This window comes from Artemia sp. Qi Xiang Cuo, chromosome 11, assembly GCF_049724085.1.
Source record: "Artemia sp. Qi Xiang Cuo chromosome 11, ASM4972408v1, whole genome shotgun sequence".
Taxonomy (NCBI): domain Eukaryota; kingdom Metazoa; phylum Arthropoda; class Branchiopoda; order Anostraca; family Artemiidae; genus Artemia; species Artemia sp. Qi Xiang Cuo.
The window spans coordinates 1,385,948-1,404,988 of NC_142804.1; the positions used below are offsets into that span (position 1 = coordinate 1,385,948).

At 36.4% G+C, this 19,041-nt stretch overlaps 1 protein-coding gene across 1 annotated transcript in view; it reads left to right on the forward strand.

Moving 5' to 3' along the window:
* LOC148946513 (tRNA dimethylallyltransferase) overlaps window positions 1-19,041 on the forward strand; it is a 296,612-nt gene that overhangs the window by 178,952 nt on the left and 98,619 nt on the right. The window contains exon 7 of the mRNA XM_089097399.1: window positions 17,612-17,822. Within this exon, the coding sequence (XP_088953525.1) occupies window positions 17,612-17,822 (211 nt within the window). The remainder of the gene's footprint in view (window positions 1-17,611; window positions 17,823-19,041) is intronic.

The following is a 19,041-nucleotide window of genomic DNA, read 5'->3' on the forward strand; positions in this document are numbered from 1 at the left end:
CTTATTTATTGCATCTGAGTAATGACAAAAAACAGTAATAAAATACAACTTCGCAATGAATAGTATTATAATATATTGTGCCAATTGATACTCAGGTTAGTGCATACTATGGAAAAACCTCAAATTACCATATTCTAGAGTATATCATTTTAGACGGGGAATTATATTGATGACATCTTATTTTATTAATGTCGATGTTTTACGATTTGTTCTCCGACCAAAAAAACAATGATGAGAAGGGAGGGGGTAAAAGGAATAGCTTAATGTTTTTATTCATAACAATTCTAGTGTCTCAGCGCACGAGCCGAAAAAGGAGATTTGCGAAAGAAAGTCGTTGATTTTGAAATATTAAATAGTAAAATTTGAGGGAAATGTTTTACCATCATATTTATCATTTGTGAAAAATCTGATGATGCCAGGTGATAGTACCTATAAATAACCAGTGAACCAAGCTAAAACAACCAAAACATCCATATCTGAACAAAATTGAAAAATTCTTTAAAATGTTTTCACTTTTATAACTTTAAAATATCAAAATTAATTAAGATTAAAAGGAATAAATATCAGCATATGTATATTAAACTGACAATACATGTTCATTTGAATTTTTTCCAGTAAAGTGCAAATCTTATTCTGGCTTTTAGAAAGCATAGGGGTTTTGAACTCTACTCATGTTAATTTCTGCTCGTTCTGAGTTTGACTCGGATATTTATTTTAATTTCTGTTCGTTTTGGGTTCATTCATTTATTGATGCTGATTTGTGGTAGTTGTATGCTTGGTAGATTATTTGATTCGATTTTTGTTCATTTTTGGTTTAATAAAGTTCTTTACTTTTTTTTGAAAAACTTGTTTGTGGAAAAAGTTTTTTTCAATTAATCTGTTCGTTTTATATTGGCATAGTCTTTTTCAGGGAGAAAGAATGAGCCTATTCTAAAGTTAAACAACCATACCTTCCATAAAAACCTTAAATACCCCCTGGGCATAACTTACAACCCTTGCCCCTAATCTCTGGGGGGTTTTTTTCAACAACGAAAGCCTTGTTGTATAAAGTTTAGACTATTTTGAATAGAATGGCTATCAAAATTTCTATGAGGTGCATTTCGGGACAAGACGGCGTGTGTGTGTATGGGGGGGGGGGGGGTAGCTGCCCTTCGATCACTTTGACTCTTAAAAAGAGCTCTAGAGCGTCTGATTACCAATCCAATGAGCCCCCTCCGAAGTTTATATGAGCACGCTTTCTATAAAAACCTTATATGTCCCCAGGACTTAATCTACAACCTTTGCCCTGGGGGGATGTGTTATCCTCAAAGACATAATTTCCAGGCCTTTCTGATATGCTGAAGAAAATGGCTATCCCAAACTTTTGATTGGAAGTTTTTGGGGAAATTATGGGTGTGGGGGAGGGGCATTTGCCATCTGGTCACTTTTAACTTACACGAAAGGCAATCATACTTCGAAATTCCAATCATACGAGCCTTCTATGAAGATTTTACAACTAAACTTTCTGTAAGAACCTTATACGTTCCAGGGGCAAAACTTACGGCCATTGTCCTGAAGGCTATGGGGAGAGGGTTGTCATCCTCAAAGACATAACATCTAGAACTTTCAACTACGTTGAAAAAAATGGCTATCTATAAATTTTAATTGGACGTGTTTGAGGAAATGGTGGTTGTTAGAGGGGGGTTAGTTGCCCTCCAATTACTTTCTACTATTGAAACGGGAACTAGTCCTTTCAATTTCCAATCGAATGAGTCCTTTTTGAAAATTCTACTACAATACTTTCTATAAAAAACCTTATATACCCCCAGGGCATAACTTACAACCCTTGCCCTGAGGGGTGTGGGGGGTTTGTCATCTTCAAAGACATAATTTCCAAAACTTTCAACTACGTTGAACGAAATGGCTATCTCAAAATTTTGATTGGATGTGTTTGGGGAAATTATGGGCGTGGGGGGGGGGGGGAATTTCCCTCCGATCACTTTCGACTAAGAAAAACGGCGCCAGTCCTCACAATTTCCAATCGAATGAGCCCTTTTTGAAGCTTCTGCAACAAAACTTTCTATATAAACCTTATATGCCCCATGGGCACAACTTACGACCCTGGTCCTGAGGGCTTTGGGGGGAGGGTTGTCATCCTCAAAGACACAATTTTCAGACCTTTCGACTACGTTGAATAAAATGGCCATATAAAAATGTTGATCGGAAGTGTTCGGGGAAATAATGGGCGCAAGGTGGGGGGGGGTTCTCCCTCCGATTATTTTCAACTATTATTTTCACCCTCTCAATGTTCAATCGAGTGAGCCCTTTTTGAAGTTTTTACGACTACGCTTTCTGTAAAAACATATGCCCCTAGTTTATAACTTACAACCTTAGCCCTAATGGCTTTGGGGGGGGGGTGTCATACTCAAAAAACATAATTTCCGGACCCTTCAACTACGTTCAAATAATGGCAACATCAAATTGTTGATCGGAAGATTTTGGGGAAACGATGAGCTTGGGGGGGAGGGCATTCGCCCTCCGATCGCTTTTGACTATTAATAAGGGCACTAGCTCTCTCAATTCCCAATCGAATGAGCCCTTTTCGAGGTTTTTACGACAGCATTTTCTATAAAACCTTGTATGACTTACAACCCTTACCCTGAGGGCTGTGGGGGGTTGTCATCCTCAAAGACCTAATTTCTAGAGCTTTCAACTACATTGAATAAAAATGGCTATTTCAAAATTTTGATTGGATGTGTTCCAATCGGATGTTTGGGAAAATGGTGGGCGTGAGAGGGGGGCTAGTTGCCCTCCAATCACTTTCTACTATTAGAAAGGACACTAGCCCTTTCATTTTCCAATCGGATGAGTCCTTTTTGAACTTTCTATGACAACGCTATCTATAAAACCTTATATGCCCCCTGGGTATAACTTACCACCCTGACCCTGAGGGCTTTGGGAGGGAGGGGGGTGTCATCCTTCCTCAAAGACCTAATTTCCAGAACTTTCAATTACGTTAAATAAAATCTGTATCTCAAAATTTTGATTGGATGTGTTTGGGGAAATGGTGGGCGTGAGAGGGGGGTTAGTTGCCCTCCAATCACTTTCGACTATTAAAAACGGCACTAGCCCTTTGACTTTCCAATCGAATGAGCCTTTTTCAAGCTTCTGCGACAACGCTTTTAATAAAAAAAAAACCTTATATGCTCCCACGGCATAATTTAGAACCCTTGTCCTGAGGGCTGTGGGGGGAGCGTCCTCCTCAAAGATATAATTTCCAAATCTTTCAACTACGTTGAACAAAATTGCTATCTCAAAACTTTGATTGGATGTGTTTGGGGAAATGGTTAGTTGCCTTCCAATCACTTTCGACTATTAAAAAGGGCACTAGCCATTCTAATTTCAAATCGAATGAGCCCTTTTCGAAGTTTCTATGACAACTCCTATGATACAAGGTGCGCTGGTCTAAAAGATAAAAAAATACATTGTGCCAACATCGTTCTTTACTTAGGCAGCGCTATAGCGCTGCCTATGATTCACCTGTTTTTGTAATAATTTGTTGGGTGCTTTTCTAGAATCTGGGTACACACGCGAGAAGTTAAGTTTTGTTAATGCTAATGAAACAAAACGAAATGGGATGAAAATATAATAGTCTAGAAACAAATTTGGGCTATATATTTGCACATTAGGGGGGGGGGGTGTTAAAGTGTAACATATAGTAAATACTACTCTAATCTATCTACCTTTTAGCCCCCCCCCCCCCTAAACCCCAACAAACTAAAGTTTAAATCTTTGTCACGGAGTGAGCAACACTTCATAAACCTGTTTATCAATAGCGGCTATTGAGATTTCGATGCGGCCTTTCTTTCGTGTGTACCCAAATTCTAGACAAGTACCATTTATTGTAAAGTTACTGCAGAAATTTAAATTAAAGAATGTAATTCCTCTTCTTCATTAAGGACCTCCTCTAATGACCTTTTGGGCTATCTAATTATTTAAAGATCTTTTGTTTCGTTGTAGTTTTCCTTGCTAGTCTCGAGTACTACAAGTTTTCCCAATCATTCCATTTTATTTATTTATTTTATAAATCTTGGTCATTTAAGAGTTGTTGCATAATTAATTGTCTGGTTCCAAGTGACAATGTTTAACAATGTTTTGAAGTTATAACCTCATCACTTTCGTCTCAATCAAATTGTGTTACATTGTAGTAAAAAGAACTTGTTCTCCAGACAGTTAATAATCGCCTAGCAACAGAAAAAAATAAAACAATTCTCTGGCTGAAAAAACAAGCAGCAGGATTTAAAAAAATCCTAGCCTAAAATACCCATATTCAGACATACTTTAAGTTATTACACCAAAACTATGGTAATTATGGCAAAATTTCTTGAGACATAAATTATTGAAAATGTGTGCGAAATTAGCAGTGTTGCAATTTTTTTTTTTTGTGGAAGTTCAGGTCAGGTATAATTAATATACCTTCTTAAATTGAGCCTAGCCACAGTATTGCCTATGGAGCTTCATTTGGGAGATGTCTAATGGAGCGTTGCTCCTCTCTTAAGGTTAAAAACGATACCTGTTTGAAAAAGGAGAAATTGGTGTCAAGGAGAGGGTGGTGTCAAAATAGTTCACTACGGCCTTTCCTCTAGTAATTATGCTTTGTAATATGCAACACATATTTTAACAAAAATGTGGAATCATTTAAAATAATAATAATACTATTACAACTGTATTTTAAAGTTTTAATTGCATGCGTGGATTTAATTTTTACAGACTTAGAAAATAAATAAAATAAAAAGACCCAAGTGTTCTCCAATGGCCAAAAACACGATGGTGCTACCGCCTGTTAACCCCCTGAAAATGCTAGAGGTTCATTTCCACTTTACCGAAAACTAAATAAATCACTTAAATTGAAACTTCAGTTTAGTCGATTGTTTTTTCTATACATTTGAAAGAAAATGTCTTAAAAAAAAAAAAAAAATGAAGATAAGGTTGCAAATGTTTAAAGTCCTGAAATATCAATACAAATATATTATCTTGCTGGCCCTCAAACCCCACGAAGGGCTAGAGTGTCGTAACGATAAATCTGTACCGTAACTCATTTGAAGTTAAATTTATCCAGTTGATTTTCTATAGTTGTGGAAGAAATGATTCTAAAAGGAATAATTGATTGATGAAAGGTCAGTCGTAGTGTGAGTAGTTATGGAAGAAGTAGTCGCAAATTAGTTTTGGAATTCTTTTGAATGCACTTAAAGTGTTTTGATTAGTTTAGTCAAACTGCAATCTTCAAAAATTTAGTGTTCAGCATTTCATCATTTGAGACCAGGACTGTATCCAGAATTTTTTTGTCTCGGGGGGGGGGGAGTCTGCAAAAGATTTTTTTTTTGGGGGGGGGGGTTACAAATAAACTTCAAAAAACGCAAAAAAATTATTTATATTCATTTTTGTTACGTTTTTGCGAGTTGGAAAACATTTCAGGGGGGGGGGGTAAACTCTTTGGATACGACCTTGTTTGGAACCATTCCCTAAATCACCCACGAATGATCATGAGCTAACAGAGGGACAACACGACTACAAGTGCGGTATAAGGAGCGAGCGGCACTGGAGAGGCATGGGACCAAAGGCTCCACCTTGGACTCTCTATGGATGCAAATTTAAATTATTTGTATGACTGATTCTCAACAAGGTGTTACTTTTACATCGTTTGTCAAACATGCTTCATTTATATAGAGTCTGGACTTTTGTATTGCAGTATTACTCTCAAATTTGTAATTAATGTACTCAGAAACCCTTCAATACCAGCTTCGATGGGAACCAAGCATCGTTTCTGAATTGTGTACTTCATGTGTTATCATTTACAAAAATAATTTTGTGATTTTAAAGATCTTTGACGGATTAAAAAAAACAACAAGTTTTTTCACTGAATGTAAGGAGCGATATTAAAACTTAAAACGAGCAGAAATTATTGCGTATATGAAAAAGGTTGTCCCCTCCTCGACGCCTCGCAGTTTACGCTAAAGTTTTTATTGTTTAAAAAAGTAGAGTTGTGAAAGAGATAAACTTTAGCGGAAAGAGCGAAGCGTTGAGGAGGGGACAGCCCCTTTCATATACGGAATAATTTATGTTCATTTTAAGTTTAATATCTCTCCTAACCTTCACTTAAAAAAATTATTTAATTTCTGAACGTTTTTCAACTAATGCAGGTTCGAATTTGGCTCCCCGTACATGACAAATCAAATCGAAATTTGAATATCAACTTTGGCAGATTTATTCTGTATATGAAGGGTTCACCCTCCTCGATACCTTGCTCTTTACGCTAAAGCAGTTAGCACTTTAAAAAAACTTCGAATTCTAATTAAACGGTCCCCGTGTTTCAGTATCCACTCTTAAAGAATTAGGACAGAAGTCAAACTTTAGCGTAGAGAGCAAGGTATTGAGGAGGAGGCAACACTTCATATATGGAATTATTTCTGTTCGTTTTTCAAATAATGCCGATAAATTTGGCTCACTTTCTATGAAATATACCCCTCCTCACAGAAAACTTCTCCGTGGAGATTTCATCCAACGTAAAGTGCAGCCCCCCCCCCCCAGTCAAATTCCCTCCGGACAGTTCCATCCTCGTCGAAAATCCTCCATCCCTGTAAAATTGCTTGCGGACGATTCAGCCTGAAAAATACTCCTTAGCATTCTTTCATTTGAATAAGACTTTAATCTCTAATCGGTTACTTGATCACTCCAAAAATGCCCCCGTCCGTGGAAATTATTTCCCGAAAATCAAAAGGCAAGGAAAATATCCTCCGGATAATTCCCGTGGAACATCTCCACATGAAAAATTTGGCAAAGAGAATGTAAGACATTTTAAAATAATTTCGTGTAATAGTTTTGTCAAATCCCTCCACTGTAACATTTCCCCTGGAAGATTCACCCCACAGAAATTTCTCTCCCCAAGGAAGATTCTCCTGATAGAAATCCACCCCAAGTACAACCCCCCCCCCCTCCGAAAATTGTATTTACACTTCCCCATAACAAATAATATAAGTAAACAACGGGCAAAATTCATAGCTTAAGGGTACCTCCCCATGGACTGTGGGGAGTGGTTTTCTCCCTGAAGACATAGTTACTTGATATTTTAACCACACTGACCAAAATGCGTATCTTAAAATTTTGATCAGATAACTTTCAGGGAAAAATGGACGTAGGAGGGGGCCCAGTTGCCCTCCTTGGCATTTTGTTCACACAAAAAGGGTACTAGAACCTTCAATTTCCGTTCGAGTGCACCCTCTCCCGATCTTCTTTGACCTTTATTTCAATACGATTACCTCTGAAAAAGAAAAAAAATGAATAAACACGCATCTTTGATTTGTCTTCTGGCAAAAATAGCAAAATTCCACATTTTTGCAGATACGATCTTGAAACTTCTACAGTACGGTTCTCTGGTACGCTGATCATGACGGCGTGATTTTCATCAAGAGATTTTCATTGTTAAATGATGCGTGATTTTCATTCCTTGCGTTTCTCCCTTATTTCAAAAATCAGGCAAATTTTCTCAGGCTCGTAACTTCTGATGGGTGGCACTAAACTTGATGAATCATGTATATTTGGAATCAGCATAATAAGCTGATTCTTTTGATATTAAAATTCCTTTTTTTAGAATTTCTGTTACTATGGAGCCGAGTCGCTCCTTACTAACGGTTCGTTACCACGAATTGTTTGATTAGTATCTAATCAGTAAGGACAGCACCTTGAATAATCCTTGAGTGATCGTAAGTCAAAGTAGTACAATAGCTCTGTATATGTGATATAGGATTGGAGGAATGTTGGAAGGGATAGGGCCTAAGGGATGACCCTCCGATCACGCAGATTGATAATCGTTGTATGACTGTGATTTTAACAAGGTGTCGTATGTTCACCATTTGCGGAATACACACATAAACGGTTTTGATTTTGGTCTTCGGTAATGCAATATTAGCCCCAGAGCTGTAATAAGCTTTCTTCTAAAGGCCCAATAACCATTTCTGATGGTAATCAAACTCCTTCGCGATATGATCTTATTGAGATTTGATTTACGACAGTCATACCCATCCCCTATTAATCCCCGAACAATGAAGACTAAAGAAAAAAAATGGGTTAAAGGAGCCCTCTCAAGTTTCTATGATCGATTTGACCCTGGAACAAATTACACACCGTAGACGCGTCGCTCTTTACTTAGTCAACCCTATTGTCGACTATTACACATAGATAAATAGTTTTTTTAAGGGGAATAAAGCCTCACAAAGAGCACCAAGTGAAGTATACAAAAAAAGGAAACAACAAAAGCAAGCCAAAAGTCTAAAAAGGAAACTGCACAAAATCACTTCCGAAAAAAACGACACAATATTCCAAAAACACTGTTTTCATGGGGGGAAAATGCATTATTGAAACATAAACCAAGAAAATAAAGTCATATAGGCTAACAAGCCAAACTCAAGTCATACTTAAAACGAACAGAAATTATCGCAAATAAGAGTGCCGACCCTTCAAATTTTCTAAAGGCTAGAGTGTCATTTGCGCTTTACTGAAAACATAATATACTTCGAGCATTTTTTTATTATAGCATTAAAAAGTTGAATGCTGCTTAAACTTCGAGAATTTTTTAGTCATATATCAGAGTATGCCCATAGATAACTTTCCTCCTCCCCCCCCCCCCAGTGTTCCCTGCACCCGAAATAAATGAATCTCCGAAATGGAATCGTTGAAAGATGGCCGCGTCTGTGCTGCGCGTACCTGTGCTACGGTAGGGAGTTTAAGTTGTATGCTTTCAAAGATGCAGCTTTTCACTACTGTTTAACTGCCTTCCAAATTATTAATGATCCTCAGCATGACGGTAAATGTAAAGTGCCTGTTTTTGTCCTACCTAGGAATTAACAAATAGCCTGGTTTTATGGTGGATTCTTTCCCCTCCTCCTAATCCTTTGTATAATGTGAGAAAGTTATTACAGCCACCCACTCACTGAATTAGCTTTCCACCGAATCCCACTGAATTTGAACTGTAATATCAAAAATCATTTATCAGGTTGAAGGTTTAATTCGATTAGAGGTGTGCTCAGCTTGAAGAAGGGACCTAATGCAAATGCACGCATGCTTCAAATTACAAATGCACTAATAGGGATAATTGTGGTTTTACCTTGTGAACTAACCATCATGATTTTAGAGATTTTTTTTCTTTTCCCATTAAAGTAATTTGATCAGCCTTTTTTCACAGTGTATTCATTGAAATAGCTAAAAGTAAGCAATGGAAATTAAAAGAAAGCTATAAATATTTAAGATATTTTGGAGAAAGGCCGCCCAAAATTCCGCACCTCTACATGCCTGCTTAGAGCTTGTATCCTTGTTTTTTTTGTTTTTTTTTTCATTCATTAATTAAAAGACTTTCCACAAAATAAGTTTTTCAAAGAAAAGTAAAGAACTCCATTAAACCAAAAATGAGCAAAAAAAAAATCACATAATTCACCAAGCGTGAAACTACCACAAATCAGCGTCGATAAATAAATGAAACCCAAAACGAACAGAAATTACAATAAATAACTGAGTCAAACTCAAAACGAGCTGAAATTAACAGGAATAGGGCTCAAAACCCCTATGCCTACCCAAGGCCAGAACATAATTTAAACTTTACTGAAAAAATATAAGTATTTTCACTTTTAAAACTTTACTCAATTAAATAATATAAACTTTGATTACTAAATATCAGTATATGTATATTAAACTGACAATTCATATTCATTTGTATTTTTCAAACACTTCGTGGTAACGAACTGTAAGTAAGGAGCGACCCATGGTAACCAGCTCAATAGTAACCGAAACTCTAGAAAACGGAATTTTGGTACCAATAGATACATCAAAAGAATCAGATTTTAATGCTGATTTCAAATATATAAGTTTTTATCAAGTTTAGTTCTACCCATCAAAAGTTACGCGCCTGAAAAAATTTGGCTGATTTTCGAAAAAGGGGGAAAGACCCCTTAAAAGTTATAGAACCCTAATGAAAATCATACTATCATATTAAGCGTATCAGAGAACCCTACTGCAGAGGTTTCAAGCTCCTATCTACAAAAATGTGTATTTTTGCATTTTTTGCCAGAAGAAAGATTTTTTTTTTCCAGGGGTGATCGTTTCGACCCAGTGGTCCTAAAATATCGTGGGAGGGCTCATTGGAACAGAAATTAAAAGTTCTAGTGCCCTTTTTAAGTGACCAAAAAAATGGAGGGCAACTAGGTCCCCTCCCACGCTCATTTTTTCCCAAAGTCACCCGATCAAAATTTTGAGATAGCCATTTTGTTCAGCATGGTCGAAAATATGATAACTATGTCTTTTGGGATGACTTAATCCCCCAAAGTCGCCTGGGGGAGGGCTGAAAGTTATGAACTTTACCCAATGTTAACATATAGTATTGGTTACTGGGAAGGATACAAACGTTTTCAGGGGGATTTTTTCTGGTAGTGGGGGGTGGGTTGGTCGGGGGTTATGTGGGAGGATCTTTCCATTAAGGAAGTTTTCATGGAGGAAGGGACATTGCTATTAAGGGGGTGCCGGATTTCCCAGCATTATTTAAAAAAAAACGATCAGAAATTATATATAGAAAAAACAAGTTTTTCAACTGAAAGCAAGGAGCAATATCAAAACTTTCTCACAACCCTATTTTTTTAAACAATAAAAAACTTTAGCGTTAAGAGCGAGGCGTTGAGGAGGGGACAGCCCCTTTCATATACGGAATAATTTCTGTTCGTTTTTAGTTTTAACGTCGTTCCTTACTTTCAGTTAAAAAAACTTGTTTTTTTTTATTTAATTTCAGTAAAGTTCAGTCGCTACTCCATGATCAAAACTACGGTAAAGTTGCCTCTGTGTAGTCATTCAAAGTGCCTCATTATATTGTAGTATTTTCTACCTCCGTGATTTGGTCTTGGAGTAGCAATTCTGTATATTAGTTGCAATGTTACTTTTTATTCTCTCTCTTTCATTTGTTTCTTTTATTCTTCTTTGATTTTTTCATTGTAGGCCAATTCGGTTTAGAACCTTTTATTCCACAAGGTCGCATTGGCTCGATATTCCTGATCCCATGTGTTAGGCTGTAGGGTACACTGAAAGGCCGCAGGGTGTCTTTTGTGGACCTACACATTTTTTGCATTCCCCTATGCCGGTTTCGCCCCAGCTCCACAAGCGTACCCATGTCTCAATGCTTCCGTTGTTCATCAGTAGTGTCCCGCTCCTTGGCGTACACGAAAGGGGAGGCAAAACTCTTTAGAGTGTTGACAATAATAGTCCCTCAGAACTTGTAATACAAGAACTTGGAATTTTATCTTGTAAACATAATAGACTAGAAGAATGTTGAAACTTAATACCCAGGTAGAATATTAGCTACCAAGGTTAGAAATTTGTAAATTACTTTAGATAAGTGAATTGATTCTACTTGATATATAATATGTCCTGTCATTGGTTCAATCTTTAAAATAATATATGCAAACTAGGATCTTTAGTGACCTGGAATGCGTGATTAACAGGCAGGGAATTCTTTTTGTGAACAGCTTCTAATCTCGCCGCTAATAACTTGTCGGAGATGAAAACAATTGAAACAAAATTGTGTTTTTTGATAATCTTTGTAACCGCTCACATTTAAATCTCTCTTCATTGACAAAATCTATAATAGCTCCGTGTCTTCCTGACTTTCATACCTTTCCTTCTACACAGTGATGCAATGTCCACATGGTCGGTGTTCATGGAGTGTTACGATTCCCTTGTTCTTAACTAGTTCTTCGCCGCTTTCTAGGGCTGTAATGAGAGAAAGGTTAAGAGGGCTAGGACACATTCCTCAGAAGAAGGATTACAGATTGCCAAAGATCGTCCTTTTCGACCAACCATCTAAGACCAAACGAAATGCAGATCATTTTCGAATGGGGTTGGTAGAAGTCGTAAGAAAGGATTTAAAGGAAATTAGGATTTCTTGGGAGAGTGTAAAGAGGAAAGAGTTTTATAGATTGGGATAAAGAAGGAGCGTGCACAGCTGTGTTGGCACCAGACCGCTTGATCCTGCAGTGAGCTGTTAGAAGAATGAATAGCAGTTGCCATTCACGCCAAAGACGTTGGGCGTTTATGTTTTTTTTGTACTTCTGGTGAAATTAGTGGCAATAACATCTTGAGTTTACTATTGTGTTCTTAAGAGCATTGCGTCGACCCATATAAAAAAACAACGGGACATCATTTCCTCCTCAGAAAGGTATTCTGATTTTCTTTTTAAGTTTTCACCTTGTCCATTTTCGACGTAAGCTTCAAAGTCGGAACATAAACTAAAGGGCTGGACTGACTTAATGATTTCAAGCTGAAAATAGAGGCGTATGCCAGCTTTCGAAAGATGATCTCATTCTATGTTAAGGCTCATTTTGGAAGTTTTTTAGGCTTACTTTTACGATTAAATATTTTCCGTTACAGTATGCATTACAGTTTACAGTATGAATTTTGTTGAGTTACTTACTGCCTCGCTGAATGTTCTAGTATTTACTTTCACTAAATAAACAATACATAAAATTTTGATTTTGATTAATGTAACTTTGCTGTGGTTTATGACGATGAAGGGGTTCAAAACCTCTGTTTAGAGTTTTGGACCATGAAAAATCGATTGACTATCTTAGAATTTCTGCTCTTTGGTATTTTGACCATCTTTGGGCCAACATTGGCATTTTGTGGCACAAAATGGCGGAAGATGCTACTCTGATGTGGCACGATCTCTTCTGTTACTTAAAAAGGGCACTCGACAGCTTGTGGCGATTTCTTCAAAAATCAATTGCAACCACTGAAATGTATTGATGGAGGACTGCTCCACTTTCAAAAATCGTGTATGATAGGTGTCAGTGTGCCATGTATAACATAATGACGTTGGGGGACAATTGGTGCTCCCAAGATATATTCCAAGCGATGGAGAGCTGGTGATCCCTCGAAACTAATAGCATGAAATATTTTTTTGTGCTTTTTACAGCTACTCCATAAAAGCCCGTTCTTTTAGATTCGATGTTTTAAAAACATCGACTGTCTGAAACATGTTTAAATACTCTTTTATATATGCAGGCAACAGCGATTTGTTTTTCCCATGTTGAGTATAATTAGTTGACTAGAGATGACTAGTCAAGCTAGTTGTTGACATTGCAATTTCAGGAATTTCTTAATATATTCCTTATTAATTACACGAGGCTTGATATCGATCTACGCAATTTTAGGTCACACAACTTTTTTTTCTTTTCTGTTTTGTCTAGACTTGTACCTGATTTTAAGGTTAAATGTTTGAGGTCTTGTCAATTGAATTTACAATTAGAAAAAATGCTCCTTCAGAGAAGAGATTGTCAAGGACTTCTTGTGAGGCGAGAATAGCGGAGTTTTAAAGGGTAGTGGAATAGGTTAAGGGAATTAAAATGGTTTTAAGGGACTCTCTATTATTTTGTTATCCCATGTGAAAAAAAGCGTTACAAAATATTAGGGTCAAGAACTTGTTTTTTGAGAGAAAAAAGAAGGAAATAGAGCCGTGTAGGAGAGTTAAAAAGGTAATTCATTTCTTGCTCAACACGGAACACTTTCAGTGTTCCGTAAAGAACTTAATGTTTTTATTTTTCTTTTACTCCCGTAAGACCGTTTTAGTCAATGGTGATGAAACAGTTCGTAGTAACTAACTGTAAATAAGGAGCGGCGTGGCTCAATAGTAACCAAAACTCTAAAAAACGGAATTTTGATGACAATAGAAATATCAAAAGAATTGATTTATCATGTTGATCCCAAATATACAAGGTTCATTAAGTGTAGTTTCACCCATCAAAGGCTACGATCCTAAGAAAATCTGCCAGATTTTCAGAAAAGGAGAGAAACACCCCCTAAAAGTCAAAGATTTCTAATGAAAACTACGCCGTTAGTTTCAGCGTATTAGGGAACCCTACTGTAGAGTTTTCAAGCTCCTACCTTAAAAATGTGGAACTTAGTATTTTCTTTTGCCAGAAGAAAGATCACGGATGTGTTTTTTTTTCTGGGGTGATCGTATTCACCAAACAGTCCTAGAATATCGGGAGAGGGCTCTTTCGAACGGAAACTAAAAATTCTAGTGCCCTTTTCAATAGACAAAAAGATTGGAGGGCAACTACAGAAATTAATATGAGAGTTCTAAACCCCAAGCTTTCTAAAAGCCAGAATATAATTTGTACTTTACTGAAAAAAGTTCAAATGAATGAACTGAAAAAAATGTGCATTGTCAGTTTAATATACATATGCTGATATTTATTCCTTATAATCTTGATTGATTTTTGATTTCTTAAGCTTATAAAAGTTAAAACATTTAAAAGAATTTTTTCAGTAAAGTAGAAATTATATTCTGGCTTTTAGAAAGTATGGGGTTTAGAACCCTACTCATATTAATTTCTGATCGTTTTGAGTTTGACTCTTTTATTTATTTTAAATTCTGTTTTGTTTCGTTTTTTTTTATTTATTGGTACTGATCGTGGTAGTTGTATTCGTGGTAGATTATTTAATTCTATTTTTGTTCATTTTGGTTTAATGGAGTTCTTAACTTAAAAAAAACTTATTTTGTTGGAAAAGTTTTTTTTTTGATTAATTTATTTTCGTTTTATTTTGACATAGTCATTTTCAGGGAGAAAGACTGAGCCTCTTCTAAAGTTCAACAACCATACCTTCCATAAAACCTTAAATACCCCCTGGGCATAGCTTATAACCCTTGTCCCTAATCTCTGGGGTTTGTTTCAACCACAAAGGCCTTGTTATATGATATTTAGACTATTTTGAATAGAATGGCTATCTCAAAATTTCTATTAGATGCATTTTGGGAAAATACGACGTGTGTGCAAAAGGGGGGGGGGCAGCTGAATGTGCAAATATATTGCCCAAATTTGTTCTAAAGTATTATATTTTTTTCATACTTATGTATATTTAGGATTGAGCGTCAGAGAAACTTAATTAGAAGAACATTAGGTATGATGTATATCATACAAGTACCGACAATTCTTATTTATTTTCTATATAAAGCATCCCCTGTCGTAATTTTTTATTTCAGGTTGATGTTCCGTTATTTTCTGTGCCTAAATTAGATCAGGATCAGTTAAATTAGTTTATGATCACAACTGAACCGTTTCATCGACCGTTGTAAACTATATTTAACTGTTTGCATGACAAAATACCATAACTATATTAAGGCGATATGGACAAATAGTAAAATCACATTTCCAAGTTGTGCACACTATAATTATCACAGTTTACTTCGAGGCGGGATGTACTAAACAATGTCTTGCGAAAGTTGTATAATTATGTTCTATTTCCTTAGTGCAGGGGGTATTTAGTAAATATAGATTGTAGTTAAGGTATATACTTTTTTAATCTGTTGATTATCCGAGACACAGTATGGATTTTGTGGTAGTATTATGTTGCAGACAAATTCAGTTGTAATAACGCCCTAGTTAACCCAGCTGAATTGCTTTATTTTTCCTGTCTCCAGGAAACATTTTTTTTTTCTAGACGAACGGCAGACAGTTGTATTAAAAGCAGACCATTAACGGTATTGCTGGAAAAAAAGTTTATAAATTTTAGTCCAGAACCACGATGTGTATCGGATTTGAATCCCCTCTCCCTGTGTGAAAAGTTGTGTAAGAATACGCACATTTTGGTTATTTAGCTAAAAAATACCTCTTTTTTTTTTTTTTTTTTTTTTTTTTTTTTTTTTTTTTTTTTTTAATACTCTCCCCGTCCGAAGGCTTGCTTCGAAGGTTTATCCCAGACATGCCTTCTGGCTTAATGATTTTAAAGTTGTTTTGTTTTGTTGTCTAATTTACCATTCAGTTCACGCAGTATTCGTGCATAGCCTACTAACTAGACCCTTTTTGATCATCAGACTGCCAACGCGTTTCTTCCCTGGTGACGTTTTTTTGGCTTTTCTGCGAACCACTGCGTTAGCGCTCTAGTATTTTGGCTTTTACCTACCCCATGCATACTGAGCAGGGCCTTTGGGCACATATCCCCCTCCTGTGGAATAAGAATATTTTAAGATTTTTCTGTAATGTCCTATATTGTTCATATCGTTTCCCCCATTTTTTTCGTTATTTTATTTCTGTTCCCCCTCCCCAAAATAAACGCCTTTGTTATCGCCTGTCTTCACCCGACCACATTTCATCCTAGAGTTGAGAACTGATGAGTTTATCTAGAAACTCACCTGGATCATCCTCTATTGACGGAAGGACATGCTCTTCTGCAAGATTCAAAATTCAAGATTTTTTTAAACACACTAAATAAACAAACAAAAAATATTCAACATGGAGCTAAGCTACATTCGAAGGACATCTATTACCAAAACAAATTTTATATTCCGTCAAAAGACAGAAAATAAATATAAATTAAAAAGAATAAATCCAAAAAAATGACATCCCAGAACATGCAAGGAACAAAGTAACAAAGGAGCCCCCCCCCCCCCCGCCGTGGCAAATTCACAACAAACTACTTCAAAAAATTAAACATAATAAGATGACCCTGCAATAAAGATTATATATTATATTCTGTTAGTTTTTTATTTAAAAAAGATTGGCCATTCAGGTTTTTAAATTGATCACTGAATTTAAGCTTATTTGCTGCAAAAGGGATTGAAAATCTACCTCTTGTACAATTTACTGATGCTCCGAGCCGAAGAAGAAGTGAGTGAGCAAGAGAGGCCGACTAAACATGTGAATAAAAAAAATAATTCGCTGGAGACGGAATATCATAATGCCAAAGTAATAACTGCAAATCTTTAAGTTGACTAAGGCTTAATATATTAAGATATAAAAAGAGAGCTTCTGTTTATGAAAGACGTTGAAGTCGTGTAGGGCGTGAATGGTTTGCAACATTTTAACTGATGTTCGACGGTTAAAAATAAGATAAAGATCCTCTTGAACCGTGATTCCCAACGTGGAGCGTAGGCCCCACCGGTGGGTCCTGGGCAGGACGTACATACTTTAGAGCCTCGCGTCTATACTTGAGAGCCTTAATTTTGAAAAAAGGACATTTTTCACGTGAATAACGTCATATTCAAATGCATTTAAAAAGTAAAAAAAATACATGATAGCATTACAGGGACGTTATACGTATTAGGAATAATGCCTAGAGGCCCCCCCCCCCTCCCCCAAAAAATATCATGTTAATGGTCTTTTAAGCTTCCTTCAGTGAACACCCATAAAATTTTGAATAACAAAATTTAAATATCACGAGTACGGAATCCGGATTTTAGAGCTGGCTAGGTGGGACGTGGCCCAAAACCAGTTGGGAACCACATCTCTAGAGCCATTGTTGCTACAAAGGAGTCAAAATTGACGTTTCAGTCGCCTGTATTATATTTTACGATTATATTTGCAGTTTATTTTGTATTTCCCGTTGTTGTATATCTGACTACAAAAACTTAACAAATCAGGAAATATTTAGTTCACCAGAAACTGCAATTACAGCTTTGTGACAAAAAAATAAACTGTACCTTTGAGTTAAGAGGGGGTCATTGTACCTCCAAGCATTAGCACAAGCATTTAAAAGGTGATTTAGGTGTTGAGGTATCCTTTTTCACTAAAACTCCGTCTTATAAATGATATTTAATTTCTAGGGATATCGACTACACACGTGGGATCTATCAGGCAATTGGATACAAAGAATTTCATGATTGGTTAAATCTAGCAGAAGATGAGAAGGAAACTCAAAAAGGCGTAGAATTACTAAGAAAGGGTGTGGAACAGTTGAATTTGGTATCTTTAAGATATGCTAAAAAACAAATAAAATGGATCCGAAAACGTTTTCTTCAAGAACCCACAAGAGAGGTAGGTTTTTACGTCTTTGTTTATTTTTCAACTCCTTGATCAACTTTTTAATAGTTATTCGTTTATTTACTTAGTCAAATTAATGAATAAAATCTGTTGTTTGCATCGCTTTCAAAAAAATATTAGAAGTGTTTGGACTTGGCTTTCTAACAGGGGGAATCTCCGGCATTTTTATTGGGGGGGGGGAATAAGGGTTCATATCCGGATAGTCAAGGGGCTTGGTCTGTATAATATTTTCCCCCAAATTATTGAGAGGGTAAAGTGCCTCCCCCCAACGATGCCCCTGTTTTCTATATAAGCAATTACAAATAAAATTAAAACCCCGAACTTTTTTTTTGGTGGATGATTTTTATAATCCAAACCGTTAATGTAAATTCTTTCCTAATTTTTGTAGTCCTTTTTAGAGGAGTTAGTCGGTTTGGCAACTGAGTTGCTCACTAGAGACTGGTATAGGCTGTGTTAGAAGTATAAAAGAGACAATTAATTATTCATATATTCTGGCAGTTGTAAGTGGTAGCATATTTGCAGTGCATGTAAATCCGGCATTGAAATCCGGAACACACCTTGGCGTTCTCTAAATATTTTTTTTTTCTCCCTCCCCGCTTTACCTTTCCAAACGGATCGATCTCTGTATGCACGGACACTGGTCCTTATAAAGGGTGTTAAAATATAGCCTACATTTAATTTTCTGTTAAACTTTTGACTTCGCAGCTTTTACATCGTCTTATAAATTAGATGGAAAAAAAAGGCAAGAGACTGAGAGGGTGCGAGTGATACTAAAATTTGTATTTTCCGGTAATAAATAACAGGAAAATTTTAATAACTAAAAACCCTAATCAGGGAAATGGATAACTTAGTAAATCTTTTAAGACAGACAAGTAAATCTTTCATATTTTATTCTACCGATTTTCATGCATACGGCAGTGTGGTGTGGAAGCGGCAAAACTGCAACAGGTAGCAACCTGAACATTTCATGCTTATGGGCTGAATGTCAGGGTTGCCAAAACCTTTAGTGACCAAAGTCTCCAAATCGGCCAAAAAGGGACATTTTTAGTGTCCCTCTAGAAAATTAACCAATATACAGGGTTGCCACTATGAATTTTCAAAACCTCTGAAAAAAGTGCCGAAAAACCTGTGCGCGAGTTTTTTTTTCACCAAAAGCCAGAGTGCAACTGAATATTTATTACCTTCACTTAGTTAAGTGCATGAAACAAGTTGA